At 37.1% G+C, this 17896-nt stretch overlaps 1 protein-coding gene across 3 annotated transcripts in view; it reads right to left on the bottom strand.

The window, feature by feature from the left end:
* kiz (kizuna centrosomal protein) overlaps nt 1-17124 on the bottom strand; it is a 37386-nt gene extending 20262 nt beyond the window's left edge. For 2 of the 3 annotated variants that reach the window (XM_084393344.1, XM_084393346.1), the window contains exons 1-9: nt 16946-17079; nt 16279-16341; nt 14407-14569; nt 12938-13018; nt 7379-7952; nt 6981-7221; nt 1608-1724; nt 1051-1218; nt 494-644 (exon numbers count right to left, since the gene is read on the bottom strand). In XM_084393344.1, the coding sequence (XP_084249470.1) occupies nt 494-644; nt 1051-1218; nt 1608-1724; nt 6981-7221; nt 7379-7952; nt 12938-13018; nt 14407-14569; nt 16279-16341; nt 16946-17010 (1623 nt within the window). In that variant the 5' untranslated portion in view covers nt 17011-17079. Of the gene's footprint in view, nt 1-493; nt 645-1050; nt 1219-1607; nt 1725-6980; nt 7222-7378; nt 7953-12937; nt 13019-14406; nt 14570-16278; nt 16342-16945 lie in introns of all 3 variants that reach the window. The other variant, XM_084393345.1, reaches the window with a different exon arrangement.
* Nucleotides 17125-17896: the final 772 nt, after the last annotated feature.

Genomic DNA, 17896 nt, shown 5'->3' with positions numbered 1-17896 from the left:
TATGCTGAGAGAGAAGATGCAGAGAGATCGCGACCCTCGCTGTCAGCGCCGTCACACCAACACCACGAACCAGAGTTTCTTCTTGGCAGAGACTCGAAGACACTCAGTAGATCTTGCAGGAGATAAGAACAGCATACACCGTCTGGCTCCAAAGCGAAAGACAAGGATGCGAACGCCCCTGCTGCTCGTTATTTGCTCGCGCCGCGATGCACGGCAGCTGGTGTAAATATCGCATGTCAATGTGTATTGGCTCGTTTAGTTTCACTCGAAGTAGATAGGCTCTCGCAAGCGATCCTCATTCGTCAGAATCACTTCTGACTCACGTCATGACGAAGGGGAACTCAAAAATGACACATTTTAATCACCACAAACTGATTCGTGGCTGTAGAACATTTTATATAAAAGGCCTGTGAAAATAATTCCTGTAGTATTAAAAACATCTGTGCTGAGTTTGGGAGATTGCTGTGAAGCAGAAAGCAAGTGAGAGAGAGACCTTGTCAGTGTAGATGGCATTGCTTGTCACCAGGAGTGGAGTGAAGAGCTGGATGATGTGGTCAGTACTGAGGATTTTCTGTTGTCGAAGCTGAAGGAAGTGCCTGAAACAGCAATCCCACAGCGGAACGCTTTCAGCTGACAGACACCACCTACAAGCCCAAACCAGGACAAACTAATTTAACACAGGCACATAATTTCCATGATCTTATCTAATTATGACAGTATGAAAATAAGAAAAACATATCTATTAGTATCAACTGTTATTTAAAAAGCCACTGAACAAATCTGCATACAAATAACCACATTCAAATACAGCAAACAGCAAAACATTAAAACTACACTCAATTAAAATCATTCAAAATAAATAAAAAGGGAAAATAAGACTCTTGGACTGCAATCATACTTTTTAATGCATTTTTTTATTTAATTAAAGCTGCCAAAATTAGCCGACGATATTATTCAAACAATCTCTTGCTATACAGTATACTGTATATACATAACAGTGAAACAACCTGAATAGATGCTATGACTCCAGAGAACAGCAAAGCACTATACCTGATCTGTTCTGGCTTTGTAGCTGATGACCAGTGTGTGTTGACTAGATCACTGGGTAACAGGCATCCATGAGACAGACTGCAGGACAGCAGGGGCAGCTGCTGCAGAACCACAGCACCACACGCATGCAGATCCACACCATCCAGACGCCCACACTGACCACATATACTGGGGAAGGCATGAAGAAACAGGCTAAAAATGACAATATGTGGAGTGCAGGCACACACATTTCAGCTTCAGCTTTGAAAACCTCACTAATAATGCAGTATTAGTAAGAGTACTTTTAGATTAGTACAAATATTCTCCATGCCTTCAATCTACACAAATAAACACGGAGAGCAATAAAACGCCATTGCAAAATTGTCACTGTGATCCAAAGCCCCTTAGAAACCAAGATTTATTGCTGGAGTGTTGTTGTTGCCAAAGTAATGGCACTTAATTTATAGTGAGAGGCCCTTAAAAGCAGGATAATGCAATTTCCACTGAATCTGTGAACACTACACCACCATGAGAGGTAGCAGACTCAAGCAGGGGACAAAACATCTTCCTTCTCTGACCTGATGATATCACTGAGTTTCTGCTCATTGACTGCGCTTTTGTAGAGGTTCGCGTCTTTCTCTCCGAGACGGCGCTCAATGCTGTCCAGAAGAAGACAAAATCCTTCCATGGAGAGCCTGGAGAAATGTTCAATAACAAGAACAAGAAGGTCAATTATTGGTTTATACTGTTATTGTATACAGCCTTATTAACTTATGGTGTTTTTCCTCTTGCATTAATGTTACTGAGACTACATTTTCAGCCAGTTTTACTTGTGTAATGTAACATATTTCTGAGTAAAATAAGGATGTGAAATTTGAAAAAAATAGGGTGGCATTATCCACTGGGAATTGACATTATCACAGTGAACATTCCATTCCAAGGAATGACCTTTCAGACCTGAAAGTAAGTTTGCAGTGGATCGTGGAGAACTACTTTCCTCCAGAAAACCTCCAAAACCCACTTTTAAGGGAAATTTTGCACCGAGATGAGGAGGCTGAGGCTTGAGTTCACCCTCGACAGCACCTAGACTTATCCTTTCCTTTTTCATATCTACCATTATTTGCTGTTATTACTTTCACATCAATTAGCATTAATGTGATTTTATAAAGGCTGCATTATCTATAATAGTAGCATAAGGCAATGCCTATTTTTATCATTATCCAATAGCCCACAGAAAACCATTTCAGAAGTGGAGCATTTAATTACATTACAAGGTTAGAAAAAGACATTTTCTTCCCTTTCATTTTTTTCTGAATATCATGCACTGATCCCCAGTAATTGTCCAGGAATGTGTACTGAAAATGAAAATAGAGTCAATTCAGATTTTTTATTGAATTTAAGTATATTAAAAACATATTGTATCAAGTACATTTTTTTAAAATATATAAATACATTTATATTTACACTTTCAAAGAATAATAATAATAATAATAATAAATTATTTGGCATTGGATGGCTCCAGAAATGTGAAATATTGTTTGTGGCTCATTTTGTTCTAGCGAATCCATATCTCTCACACTGACGTATTAAGCACTGGGTGGCCCTTATAGAATAGCTTCTGCAAAACCTAAACCCAAATCCTAAAACCCCCACCATATAAAATGGCCAAAAAGAATTTATGACAATCTATAATGGGCCCTGGGGTCAGGGGCCACCAAACAATCGCTGCCTCTCTTTGGCAGGTTGTTTCCTGGAAACACCCTGATTAAGCTGCCTGTGTGAATTATATCCATGACATTCTGTGGAGCACAATCCATCTGGGCAAAGTCCACCCCCCATACATCCCTCTGCTCCGTCATCATCTTCCCACAGTGTATTCGCCAGGGCTCTTCAAAACACCTAACACACCCAAACAGCAGCTAATTACAGAACATTGTTGGCAACATCTATAGGTGTTTGCTCTTGAGACCATTTATGAGGAGCATGTCCTCTATATTTCAGCTATTTGTTTTCTCCATAACAGCAATAATGGTTCCACTAGCATATATTCTAGTCCACCCTAGAGACAGAATGTAACAAGGGAACTGATGTGACTCTTTCTGAAAAGTAGATAAAACATGAAAATGACACAAACTGAGACACAAATATATTAACAAATCAATCGGTGAAGATACAGCAGCATCATGGCATCATTGAAAGGGCTTGACAACGGATCCATTACAGGGTGTTTTAGTGCTGGTCTCTCCTTTTACAAAGGTAGAAGTACAATGGGTTAGTCGAAAGATCAACTGAAGCACATCAAGATCTTTGAAAACACAAACTCGTACCATCATATGAGAGGCTGAGAGGACAGCCTCATGAAGGGAACGCTCGAAAGAATACAATGATACACTCTCCTCTCTAGACCTGAGCGCACGATAGCCTTGACTCCACTTTCGCATCACAAAATGTGTGACACAGTATTTACTAAATGCTACGATTGATACTAATGGTTTCTCCTTCTCTTGCTTACACGCACAATTACGTTACAAGAGCTTTGTTCTTAGCCAGGCCTTTTCACAAGGCCAAAAAAACCTCTCACATTCATGTTTAACAGCAAACATTCACAAAGACGAATAATATGCCGGAGAGGTCACTACAAACCATATTCATTTAACAGACGGCAGGAAACGTAGTAGCCCAAGTGGTGGGTTGTGTCAATAAAATGTCATTTTAATCTATTGAAAGGTCTTAAATTACTAGGAAACACTTTACAATCACCTCCATAGGGAACCACTGGGGCTTTGCATGCACATTAGCATCTAAAGTGAAGGGGTTGTTTGTTTTGATAGTCATCTCATTTGATCACAGGGCCTTTATGCATGAAGCAAACAAAGTATTCTGCCAAAAACGCAGAATTTGCATGCATACCTTTGTGCTAAATATGTATTCAACCAACTCATTAAAGTGGATAATCCACTCCATGTGTAAACTTGGCAATATTAATTAAGCAGGCTTCATTAATCTATTTATTCAATGCAGAAATAATAAAATAAGTAATAAAAAGCAAAAAGGATAGCCTATAGCTGGAGTAATTATTATAAACCTTAAATTACACTGTCCTGGAGGGTTATGAAGTTCGTCATGACACATTGTTTTAAATGCTGCATGTCATTCCATGGTTTCTTTTTCTAATGTGATGTCTATAACCACAGGAGCATGTTTTACAATAGGGTTGAAGGGACAACACATTGTAACGCATCTTACAAATCTTATTTATACTCTGCTTATACTCTACATTGAGTGGCACTGGAGAAAAAATAAATAAGTAGAAATAGACAGCTAATCCATTTGACCAATATGTTTTAACCAGTACTCACACTTTTCTACTTAATCGGTTTTTAAATATCGAGGCTACCGATAAGCATTGCCATTTACTGGAAACAGTAGTTAGGCTGTGTTCACACATGTAGTTCGATTCGCTTGGTTCGTTTGGTCTGGACCAAAAAAAAAAAAAAAAAAATTTAGTCCTGGTCTGCTTGGAGTTCACATTGGCATTTTTAACACCGAACCTAAAGATACCAAACCTAAAGTCATAGGGATACGTTCACAACCTGATTAGTCAGCTTTTTACATATATTTTGCAACTGAAGTTACCGAACATCCAAAACAATGCTGTGTTCGGGGCTAAATGCACTCGTTGTATTTGCGTAGCCACATATGATGCAGTTTTGACCAGCTGAGAACTTATGAAGAGCTTATAAAATGTGTAAAGGAGTCAAAACAGCGGCAGGAATCCCTCCGTCACACACACAAACGAAGATCTACTGCGAGGAGATGCGGTTCTGATGCCTGTACCGAACTGTGATGGACAACATCGTGACAATGATGAGAAAAAAAAACGTGTATGCTTGAGCATTCTGACCTTGTTAGGGTCACATTTTGTGACATCATGTACCGTTTTTGGTTCGTTTAGCTGTCTTTGATCTGTGTTGCCTTACCAGATAACACCAGAGTTCATTTGGAAGCGGAGCGAGACCTATCTTTTCAGCGGTTTCGGTCCGCTTGATTGGTGTGCACCAGGGTTCAGATGGCAGCATTCACTTACTGCATTCAAACGAACAGCACTAACAGAGCAATCGCACCAGAGTTTGTTTTCATCAAACCAAACATGCCAAGTGTGAACACACTCTTAGTTACTTATTCATTTTGAGGTACACAAAAAGCTATACAGTTAGATATAGTCCCCTATAAGTCCCCCAAACATATTCAATATTGTGGAAAAATTAGAAACAAAAATGATTAAAAATCTGTTCGGCATATTATCAAACAGGCGTGTAAACATAATCTGTATTGGTATCAATCGTAAAAATAAAATAAAAATCGATCTCTAGTATTCAGACATGCATGTAGCCTAAATTTATCAAGTACATTTTATAATGCAAATGCAAATGGCCCAGCTTTTATATGGGCATTCAATTATAGATTTAATATGAAACCTGTATTTTTAGATTTATCATAAGATTACATAACAGTTTACTTTCAAAAGTTCTATGTCCATTTGAGATGTGTACATATTTATGTTGTGTATATATTATAACTAGTATTGCATATATACTATAAACAGAATAAGTCCATGCACATCATGCAAACCTACTAACTATCTGTCTGAGCGAAGCCATCATGATGCCCACACTTTCATTCTTCAGAACATTCTATGAAGTCAAGAAATAGTTGAGTCTCCTGGGACTTGGGGTCAAATCTCCCGAGGAGAAAATTGCTCCCTTACAGCATTATCTGGGATTAGGGCAATAATGTTGGATTCAGGGTCTGAGCCGTCCACACAAGGTGTCCTAAAGCCACAATTGAGCCCCGTTGAGTGAGGTTGTTGGCTGCAGAACCCCAGTTCATTATATCTGTACACCCATGATGTGCACATGTACACGCATCCCCCATCCCAGAAAACCACACACAGAGAAAAAAACCTCCCTGTTGTTGTGGTTTGAGTAGAAACTCTACTAACGACTGCATTAGCTGAGTGATTTCAACATGCTTACTACAACATGCTACAAAAAAAGATTGTCTTTGTTTATTTATGTCTTGTTATCAAGTAAAAAATAATAGGAGTGTAACGATACATGTATTCGTATTGATTGAACCGTTCGGTACGAGGCTTTCGGTTCGGTATCGCATTACAAACCAAACGATTCGTTGGACCATTTTTACTGCCGGTGTGACCAAAATTTTGTTAGCAGTCGTGACCACACAACGTTGCCCAACATCAAATGTCAAACGTAATGAAACTGCGCTACTTTTGTGCGTTTATCAGAGCAGCGTGAGACGATTTTGATCAAGCGACACTGTTACTACACAGCGCTAAGCGATCCAGTAAAGAAAGCATTTATATTCGCCACAGAAGTAATAACATCGCTGCGAGATCTAGTGAGAAGCATTCAAATTTCTCCGTTATTAACTGTAGATCTCTATTAGATCAAACAGCACTGGCGTGGAAACCAGGAGAAACATCGTGCCATGAATAAACTAGTTATAGGCTTTACGTCCACAAATCAGCAACATTCACTGTGAACCAAACCGTGAATTTTGTGAACCGTTACACCTCTAAAAAATAACAAAATATACTTAAAACTAAATTCTTTAGGTTTATGCAAATACTATCAATCGCGCAAAACAAACAATAATAATTTAAAGGGAAACCAATAACTTAAACGGCACTTTAATCTTTTACAATTTTGCTTCCGTTTCATTGCGACTTCATATCTTCTAAACTAGATTAATAGTCAGGTGCATCTATATGATACTACTTAGATAAGTGAACACGAGACTGTAATTGCATCGATAATGAGAAATCTGTTACTGTGCAGTAAGCACACCAGTAGGGCCGGTCTTTAGGTCTATAGTTTCTATCTGCTTTCAGAAGTGAGAAAACCGTCGAGCAATCCAAGCAACTGTACCTGCTGGGGGATTCGAGAGGGTCAGGCCTTCCATACTGCCGTGTGTTGATCTGCTCATGTGTGCCACTGTTGGTTTGAATAGGTATTACACTTTCCTCTTGAATTACATCATCTCCTCTCCAGGTGTCATGCCCACTTTGACTCGGTGAAACTGAAACATCACTGTCCGTCTGCATCGAGAGGTCTGGTTTAATTTCACCAGCTGGATTGAGAATGCTGGGACGTCTGCTGTTAGTGTTATCTGAAATGTGTATAAGACCACGATGAGAAAGGATAATTCTTAAATTGGGCTAATCAATTTAAAAAGTGACAAACATTGATGAAACTTGGCAAGTCATGTCAATACATCTGTTTACTAACAATGTGGAATTAAAAGTAACTGAGCAGGAATTTCAAACCTGGATGATCATGAAGTCTTGGCACAGAGTCACTTTCATCCTCTGCAGACACTTCCTCATCCTCATCTCCATCTCCAGAGTTCATGTACTGTGAGGAATCTCTTGGATCGGTGGTATCTGGGGAAGGACTGCGGGTCGGACACCGCTTTAATGACACAATGTCCGCGGGCTTCTTTACGGTCACAGATAGAGAGGACACTTCAGCTTCCTTCAGGGTCACGTGAGGTGAGATTCGTTCTTCCCATCTTTGCTGCTCTCCTGCCCTCTGAGAGAAGTCCCAATCAGACTCCATCTGCTTTTCATGCACGTCACTCAAACATTTGTCCTCAAGGAAATCACCTGAGTTTAGAATGTTATCAGATAAAATGGCAGTGCCACTGGCTTTTGAAACATGGGAGTGCATACAAAGGCCACTCTGTAGAGGAGAGAGTGAACGATGATTAGGCATCAGCTCTGTCTGATATGCTGAACGTTGATCATGTCTTGATGAGCGGCTAGAGGTCTGGTGACCCGTGAAGATGACAGCACTCTGTGATGATCCGCGAGTGCTGGGGAGCTGGAACCTGCTCAGGTGCTGTTCAAGTGAAACAATAGATATGGTAGATATAAGTGGTGGCAGACAGGAGTTGATGGCAATTAGGACTAGGCGCAAGAACGATAACGATAATTATCCTGACATAATTTTCTTCTATAAAATTATAACAAAAGGTCGATCAGTGTTCAGTATAATGTTTATGCACTATGCAAATAATGCTGGTGTTGCAGACAGTCGCACTGGTGGCAATAACTGATCTGCTGCCTTTTCTGTTACGTATGAGAAACATAAAGGTGCACCGGGGTAAAAGGCGCATTTTTCTTTATTATCCTTTAAACTACTAGATGGCACAAAAATTCACCACAGCACTTAAAAAAACACATTTAAAGATGCATGTGGAAATTTGGCAGATCCTTGACATGATTGCGTGACATGATTAGATTCAGATGGTAAATATCATATATTTAGTTGGGAGTCCACCTTAGAGATAATCACGACACAATATAATGAAACCATCATATTTAAAAATATGATATTAATCATATCATATAATAAAATATCTCATTTATCGTTAAAACTGTAAAGCTACATCAAATTATTATGGGATCTCATTCAATGCTTTCAGAATATTTTCTTTTTAAAATATTTTTTTTTGTATTTTTTAAATGAACAATATTTTAATAACAGTATATTTATTGGGGGGAAAAATTTATTTAAGAAAATAAACAGAAAATTGTACAAACTTTGCTGAATTGATTGTTTTGAACAAGTATTAACTTAGATATTACTGTAGATTAGATTAGATTATTTGTATCAATACTTTGTGCCTTTGTCTGGTTTTACACCGTGTGTGGGGTAAAAGGCCCACCTTGTCACATCATACATTTATACAAAACAAACCACTTTTATGAATTATTTTGACACAAAACCTGTTGCTCCATCAATGTTCAATAGGCTAAATATTTTTAGTGTATATGCCATACACTATGGGAGTAGTGAAAAACACATTTTTCTTAAGGTGTGCCTTAAGCCCCGTTGTACCCTACTAAATCTCTTTAGGCTACTGTTTTTCATAACAAATACCATAGAAGCAATTTAGTTTTAACCATGGTAGTGAGGTGCAATGCATGGTTTTACCTGTGGTTATAACACATGATACAAATACTATGGAAGACCAAATTTTACCCTATAAAAACGAACAGAAAAATATCTGTTTTTGTTAATGAACATAAATTTACATCTGCATCCCAACTCAAGCTACTGTCAAAAGTTCATTTCTAAGGGACAAAACATCTATCTATAAATTACAGAAACGTCTGTCTGTCTGTGTGTGTGTGTGTGTGTGTCTGTTAACCGCATATCTCTCGAACCGTTAGTCCGATGGATTTCAAATTCGACAGGTGTCTTGCCACGGGCATGAGTAAGTGCAGTGCCAAGTTTGATGTTGTTTGGATGAGAAATGCAAAAGATATCGTTAAATATATCATTTTTATAAGGTTGTGGTTTAAAAATAAACATTCTGACATTAGAGGGTTGTATCGGTCAAAGAAGCCCCAAGAAGGTTGTGGTTTAAAAATAAACATTCTGACATAAACACTCAGTCAGCTACACTGTTTACTTCTGAATATTATAGTTTGGTTCCAGAACGTGATAAATCCATTTTGATTAATTTGAGTAAAAATGTGTTTTCTTTACCAAGAAAGTGGCAAGATGAAAACCACTATTTTCTGTTTCAAACTTTCACATAGCATCTTTAGGTTATAATAACATAACAAATTCAAATCTTTTTTTCCCCAAAAATGCAATTATTTTCCCCAAAAAATGCAATAAATTCATGACACTTTTTTTTTTTTCAAAATGCAATTAATCCATTGAATCAATATAAAAGTAATTTTTTATCATATTGAAACTGTTGGAATCAGCCATCGCTAAGAAATATCTTCTGAACTTTTTTGACGGCAATCAGCTCACAAAAACTGATTTTGCACGGGCACTTTGCACTGCTCCCTGAATCGACGCGCTTATTCATTTGTGGATGTTAAGTGAATCTGTAAGTCAGCTATGCTGTTTACTTCTGAATATTATATTTCATTCAGGTGCGCTTAACGTTATCGCTACTGTGTAATAGTAGCCTGTGCTATTCACCAACTAAACATATCCTATTCAATGCATTCACAGTCTCTTTCACGGGCATCATTTGTAGTAGCCTGTTTGCTCAAGCATAGCGTTTTCTCAGAGTTCACTTTGTGCTTTCTACCATGCACAAATAAAATTGTCACTGAACTTTTGCTGTGTAATTGTAACAATGAGCACTCAAACATACCAAACCAACAATTACTAAAAAACACACACAAAAACAGATTTTTCACGGGTATTTTGCACTAGTAATATGAATTTGCGAAATGTTCACCTGTTTGAGTTCAAGTGCTTGTCATGTTCTTATTATAAAACCATAATTAACTGTCTGGTTTCTATCATTTTCACTCAGGAGAAAATATCTGTCTTTAAACTAAAGAAATAAAAATAAAACTTAAACACTAGACATATTAAAAATAAAATAAAAACTAATAAAAATGACAAAAGAACACTTTTTTTTATTTATTAAAACTTTAATTGAAATAAATAAATATAAATATAAATATATATATATATATATATATATATATAAATTATGATATATATAAATAAATGATATATATATATATATATATATATATATATATATATATATATATATATATATATATATATATATATATATATATATCAAACATCTCAAAATTACAAAAGATTTATGTACTATTTCGGGTCTTCTAAAACCATATGATAGGTTTGTGTTATAAACAGACCTTCATTCTGCACATTCAAACTGGTATGTTGCAACCAGTTAAGATATACTTGGAATGCTGCACACTAGTCATGTGAAGTACTTTTTTGTTGTTTTTTGTTGTTGTCATTTTTGAGATCCTTAGAGTCAGTCCCAATGCACTTCTGTTGTATATTGTGAATACCCTGGCATCTCCTTTTGAGTACGACAGAAAAAAGAAAGTCATACAGGTTTGGAAAAACACAAAAGTGAGAGAATTTTCATTTTTGGGTAAACTAACAAACCCTTTGACGCATGTCCGTTTGAATACTCATGGGAAGAGTTTGGGAATATTTAACCAATGTAAAAAGTTTAATATTTCTCAAATACATCTGTAAAAATGTGATATACTACTTTATTAAATTCATGAAAATGAAAGGAAGTAAAACTGCAGAAAACCAAAAAAGGCATGTCAAGTACATTGATTAAGTCAAGGCATTTACAAAGTGCTAAAATTAATTGGCCGGTCAAGGATACCTCATTGCAAGTAAGTGGGAGCTAAATGTCTGCTATATCATTCTCTCATTGCTTTACTTCCACTAGTCCTTGGCCCCAAAACTCAACCCTGACAAATCAGGTTACGGTGGCTTCTTTTCAAATAAACTTTAATCTAAAACATTTCAAAGTATCATTTTTGTAGCTTTATACAGACCGACTAAGATTTCTTTTGGTCAAGGTTAGATTTTCTTCCAACTGTCTGTTCAGCTGAGTGCACTGAGATCAGTGTCTTAACTTTTAATCTTATTAACAATCCTATGCTCCTAAACTCTGTTTCATGACAGAAATACCGCACTATGGAGGAAGAGTGGTGGATGGGTACAGAAAAAAAAAAATCAGCACACATAATAATAATAAAAAAAAAAAAAAAACACATGGCTTCTGTTTCTTTTCTGATAAGGGTCTTAAATACCAACCCGTTAGCTGCTTAATAACATCCACTGTAAACCACGCGGTCTGTCTGGCAGATCCAGTGTGGAAGTAAAAAAAAAAAAGGAAAAAAGAAATGGAGTGAGAGGAAAAGTTAATTTCTTGGCTGAGTGATTCCATCGCTAGCTGCAGGGCAAAGTAGAAAGTGTTTCGCTAAAGTAGCAATTGATTCTTCTATCAATCTGCGGCACGCGCCTGCTCTTCCAAGGAATATATTAAATATGAAAATCATATCCCGTTATCATGGCTTCCCAGCTTTCAGGCTGGTAAGCTCCCCTTAATGAATGCTGCAGCCTCGGGGACATGCACGCAGCCAGTGGTGGCGTCTATGCATAATGGAGTGATTCCCCCCATCTCTGCTCATTACAATATCGGCAGGCTGGAAGGGGGGGTGGGATTTGGGGAGGGAGGGGAGGGGGGGCACGGCATAGTCACAAGTGACTGCTCTAGACAGAATGCTCTAAGTCATTATGAGCTGTCTTCCACATTTCATCCGAGAGAGCTCGAGTCGCTTGAAGAGAGGGAAAGCTACAGCCACGGGCTTGAACTACATTGTCGGTTCGGGCAAAAGCAGCCAGGATTAGACACCTGCGGCACTACAGATACGAGAGGGAAAATGAACAGCCTCACGACCACCGCTGAGCAATCTGCATAACAGCGACTTTTATTCGAGGGACTGACAGAAAGAGTTTGGACGCATATTGTTTCAGCTGTCGTACGTGTGATGTGCAATACCGCAGACTGTCACAAAGAAAAATATGACACATGATCAGTTGGATTGCATTAGCTGTAAGAGTCTTTAAAAATACTCTTTTCCATTTGTGTTTTTTTTCTTCTAATTTTAAACGGCCTTTTAAAAATGTGCAATATCATTTTGTTTTAAGACTGTGATACTCCTTTGTTAAACCAAAGCAGTCATTTGAGAAAAACAGTAATTACTTCAAGCACTTTCCAATTTGCTTTTGATTATAAATTAATTGTGGCCTTTGAACACTGATACCCCATATAAACTGTCAAAAGTGTCTCCTGAAGAGGGAGGCTGAGCTGAATAATGGTTGTGGTATTTTTCTCTACAACTCTCAACTCTCTTCTTTTGAAAAAAAAAAAAAAAAAGACACACTTCCATTGGATCCCATCACAGCACTGCAGTTTTATCAAAGGCACAGAGATAGCTTTGTAAATTCCCCACTGAACTGTAATTTCCATAGATGACATGATAATTTTCTCTTACCTCGTCCGCTTCTGATTCCCCCCTGCTCCCCGTTTTCTTCTTGTCTTTCTTCAGTCTGGTAATATGATTCTTGTACTCCAACTGAAATGAATTCAAGTCAAATCATTACTAACATAGATCGTTTCAACGATCTAAACGACAAAAGATATTTGCTTATAAACACTAGTTGTAACACGGCACTGGCTTAATAACATGGCAGTCAAAGTGACCACAGTTACGAGACACATCACACACAAATTCCAATATAACCTCTTATTTCATTAAACATTACAAACAAAGCAATGGAAGAGGAAGATTATGTTTCTGCCCCTAAATGTAGCACCAATCAGCGTGTGTGTTCCTTTGTGAGTGCCCTTAATAGTGCCTGCCAAGGCTCTTAATCAGTTTGGCGAGTTAACCAGTGGCAGAGATGAGGGCGCTGGGATTACCTCCAACCTCCCACTTCATTCTCGTAAGACAATATCTGCACTCCCAGAAGAGACCAGCGTTACCATTTACACACGATAACACCTAAAGTGGTCCGTGCAGTTACAAGCAGACAAATATTAGCATTGTTAACATCAGAGTGGGAATGAAAAATCATCAGGGAAGAAAAGCGAAATGAGAGCTTTACGATATGAGGTGATGGTATGAATTTGAGCAATTAAGCAATCAAGTTCAGTTTAGTGTAATAGAAATTAAAGTGATATTCTTTGACTGGCAGCTAGATTAGCAGGTATCTCTTACAATTGCAATTTTAGGCTACCACTGCAGCAACAAAACACAACACGCACAAAAAGGAGGAACACGGGTTTCTTTCACAAAAAGGGAAATTCAGTGGCACTTCACTATCTGAATACAGGGCGATTAATTTGTGCTAGTGTAATTAAACAATTTGTCTAATTTGATATTAAGCTGTGGAGCACTGTTTAGTTTTAAGTGACAATCTGACGGAGCTGTTGTTTTCTTTTTCTCATTTGCGTGCAGTGATAAATGAGTGCTGGAGTGTTTATGATTGTTCCCAAACAACAATAAGTGTGAAAGTTTAAACACTGGAAGACAATTAGACAGACAATTACAGGATTATGGCAATGGTCTAATTGATGCTCAGAATATATGTCGGTGGGTGGGTGGGGGGCTGATCAGTGCCTCAAAATAATGCCTTAGTTTTGGGAAATGCAAACATTCAGACTACACTAACGTGTTTGGTACCGAGCAGCTATCATTTGGGTCACTGCACATTTCATTTCACCTCTATGATCAGAACAACGCAAACATGTGCTTTGACATGAGAATAACAGAAACTTAAAAAAACAACCAAAACACAGCTTGGAATGATAAAGCGATGTATTCTGTCTAAACCATAACAAAAGTAAATATTCAAAGATAAAAACTGTGAAATAAGCATAACAATTGACACAGAGTCAGTACTATTTTAAGAAGCACATATGATGAATGCTGGGACAGATTCGGCAGTCCAAGGTTGTTACCCTCTTTTGAAGCAGCCTGCTACAATCAATGGAGAATTCTTTCAATTTCGATGCCAAGTTTTCCACATTCCCCAGAAGCTCAAGGTTGCGTGTCTTCGCTTGCTGCTCTCTCTCGTGCAGCTCCTTGTAATAGCAGCGCATCTTGGCACACTTCAGCTTCGTCCTGTGAGCAGGAGACAGACGTGAAACGGACAGCTTTGCTACTCTCTGTATAGAAAAAGGCTGCACTGACTTTGCATTAATGAAAATAAATATAGAAACCTGTAACAAATAGGTCAACCATTACTATAAATAGGTTAATGCTAGCTTATTAGTATTACTAATTGCTCCTCACTGTGCATATTACTGGACAAACTAAAAAATTACATATTTGTCAAGAGCCACTTTACAGTAGTACTAATGGATTCTCCACAGCTAAGATGGAGTTTTGTGACTAGCAAAGGGCGAAAATGGATAATGATGGATGAAATGTTAAAATGAATGATAAATGCTGATCTACTAACCTCTCACACATCCTTGACCATCATGGCCCCATATCAAAATTCTTTATTTTTATAAATGCATTTAATTGAGCCATCATAAAAACAAACTGGCCTCAAGTACTTAAACAGAAACGGATGACCCCAAATCATCAATGAGTGAGTGTATTGGTCTACTTATTTATCCTGAAATAACCATTTTTCGGAGAAAGCCTGTTATATGGGTGAAACAATAAAAGCAACAAAAGACCTATGTCACAACAATATAGACTCGATAAAATAAAATAAAAATAAACAAGAGGATTAAAAAAAAAGTGAACGCTCAATAAATGTAATACTGTAGTAAAACATTTCTTTCTGACCTCTTTCAGGTTGTAAAATAATCCCTAAAAATGTCATCTGAAAGTCAATGTTGGTAGATAGATACATACACGGTGAAACAGTACTGTTTGGAGCAAAAAATATCAATACATTTTCTACTTGAAGAGAATCCATGCATATATATATATACTGCCGTTCAAAAGTTTGCTATTGGTATGTTTCTTAATGTTAAAAGAAGTCTCTTACGCTCACCAAGGCTGCATTTATTTAATTAAAAATACAAAACAAACAGTAGGCTAATGTTGTGAAATATTATTACACTTTAAAATAACTTTTTTTTACTGAATATATTTTAAAATGTAATGTATTCCTGTGATCAAAGCTGAATTTTCAGCATCGTTACTCCAGTCTTCAGTGTCACATGATCCTCCAGAAATCATTCTAATATGCTGATTTTGCTGCTCAAGAAATATTTCTGATTATCATCAATGCTGAAAAAAAGTTATGTACATTTTTTTCAGGATTCTTTGATGAATAGAAAGTTCAAAAGAACAGCATTTATTTGAAATAGAATCTTTTGTAACGTTATAAATGACTTTACTGTCATTTTTTTATCAATTTAATGCATCCTTGCTGAATAAAGGTATTAATTTCTTTCACTTCCTTCCAAAAAAAATAAAAATAATAATAATAATAATAATTTTTACAAATGGTAGTGTATGATGTTACAAAAGCTTTTTATTTCAGATAAATGCTGTTGTTGTAATTGTACACAACTGTTTTCAACATTGATCATAATAATAATAAATATTTCTTGAGCAGCAAATCAGCATATTGGACTGAAGGATCATGTGACACTGAAGACTGGAGTAATGATAGAATAAATGACATATATATTCAAACAGAAAACAGTTATTTTAAATTGTAATAATATTTCACAATATTACTGTTTTTTAATTAAATAAATGCAGTCTTGGTAAGCAGAAAATAAATATTTAAAAACATTCAAATATACAGGTTTCTTGATATTTACTATTAATTGCATAATATAAGGGTCTACTGTTATACTTACAGTCTTTCCTCTGATCTCAAGTAGGCAAACAGTTTTTCTTCCAGTTCATGTCTTCTTCTCTCCCTAAACAAAAAAGTAACTTAGTGTTAAACAATTCTTCCATTCAGCTCCACAACTACTAAATTAGATCAAAAAGAAGAAGAAGAAAACACTACATCGATGAAATAAATAGCTTGAGTAACGTTAGATGAATCCAGGGAGCGTTAGCAAATTGACGAACTTTATAATAGTAACGTTACAGTAATAGTTCTTTACGTCTTTACATTTAGTATAACTTTACATCCCTCACAAAAAAAAAAATAAAGAGAAAAAGAACAAATAGTGATATAGACTAACTTACTGAATCTGTCATCCTAGTAATTATGAAAAAGGCGATATCCAAAAGATAGATAAGACATCCGACATACTACTTGAGCTCACTGCTATACACGGGTGATTATTAAAAAATCATGTTATTTCAAAAGCTACAAAGAGTCGTTCACCGCTGTCCCGTTGGTTATTATCACTCTCCTGCTCACCGAGCCAGACAGCTAACGCTACAGTCCGCGAGTGCTGAAATCTACCGCGCTGCTTCATTCAAGGCCCACTTCAATTTCCAAACATTTAATCGAGACAGTACAGCATTTATTGTGAATAAGCAAAAGGAAAAAGTACACAGCGTTCTTACCGTTCGTGTATGATCTTTTGAATATTTCCGATCTGATCGAAATACTCGGTGTTGCAGACAGCCATGGCTGATTTTGTTCGCTGTTCACCTCAGTGCTGTAGGCTGTTGTTTACAATGGTTACCCAGGAGACCGCGCGAGCGAGTTGACTGAAGGGCGCGAATTTCTCTGAGGCTGAGGCGGAGGGGAGACACATTTAACGTTACCTCGGTAAGAAACACAGCTGACACCGGGGAGAAAAGGTGAAAAAGACTCATTTTACTTAAAACAGCCAGGTTAGCCCGATAGAAAATGTACAAATACAACGTTTTCCCTCAGATGCATCAACATTTAACACGAGATAAAAGATAACTACCAATTACACGTTTTGTCTCTGAAACTTTTACACGAAATAAAAGGTAAAAACGACAAAGACGATGGTTATTGTTATTATTCCAACTGTCAAAATAGCATTTTTCTAAATATGTAGACCTAAGCGATATTTTAATATTAAAAAATGGTGCTTCAAAATAAATGACAACCCAGAAACCAAGTTGTTCCGACAGGCACTTTATTTGGAAGCTTCCATTTCCTACTTGTACTGAGCTGGATTGCAGTGCAGTATGATCTCAAAATTAGTTATTACTGAAGAAAATATTTTAAAATGATCAATTTGATCATAATCTTTAATACAAATAAGTTTCCTGTGCAATGAAGGATACAACAGATGGATCCTTCGTGACCTTGCCTACCCCAGAATTAATAAACAAAATAAAATAAAAACTGTAGAGCAAGGTTTAAAGGCTCAGGAAAACGTGGGAGACAGGAACCAGCGAACGATCAACGTAAAGTTCAATGACACAAATAAGCCAACAACCAAACGAAAGTAAAGCGGCAGCCCCTCACGGACGCTCGGTCCGATCTTTGCACCCTTTGAAGGATGCAGCCTCTGAATTGGGATGCAGCTACTGTAT

The sequence above is a fragment of the Rutilus rutilus genome, assembly GCF_951802725.1.
Source record: "Rutilus rutilus genome assembly, chromosome: 21".
NCBI lineage: Eukaryota > Metazoa > Chordata > Actinopteri > Cypriniformes > Leuciscidae > Rutilus > Rutilus rutilus.
Note: the sequence above shows the minus strand (reverse complement) of the source record. Positions and strands in the feature narration are given on the sequence as shown.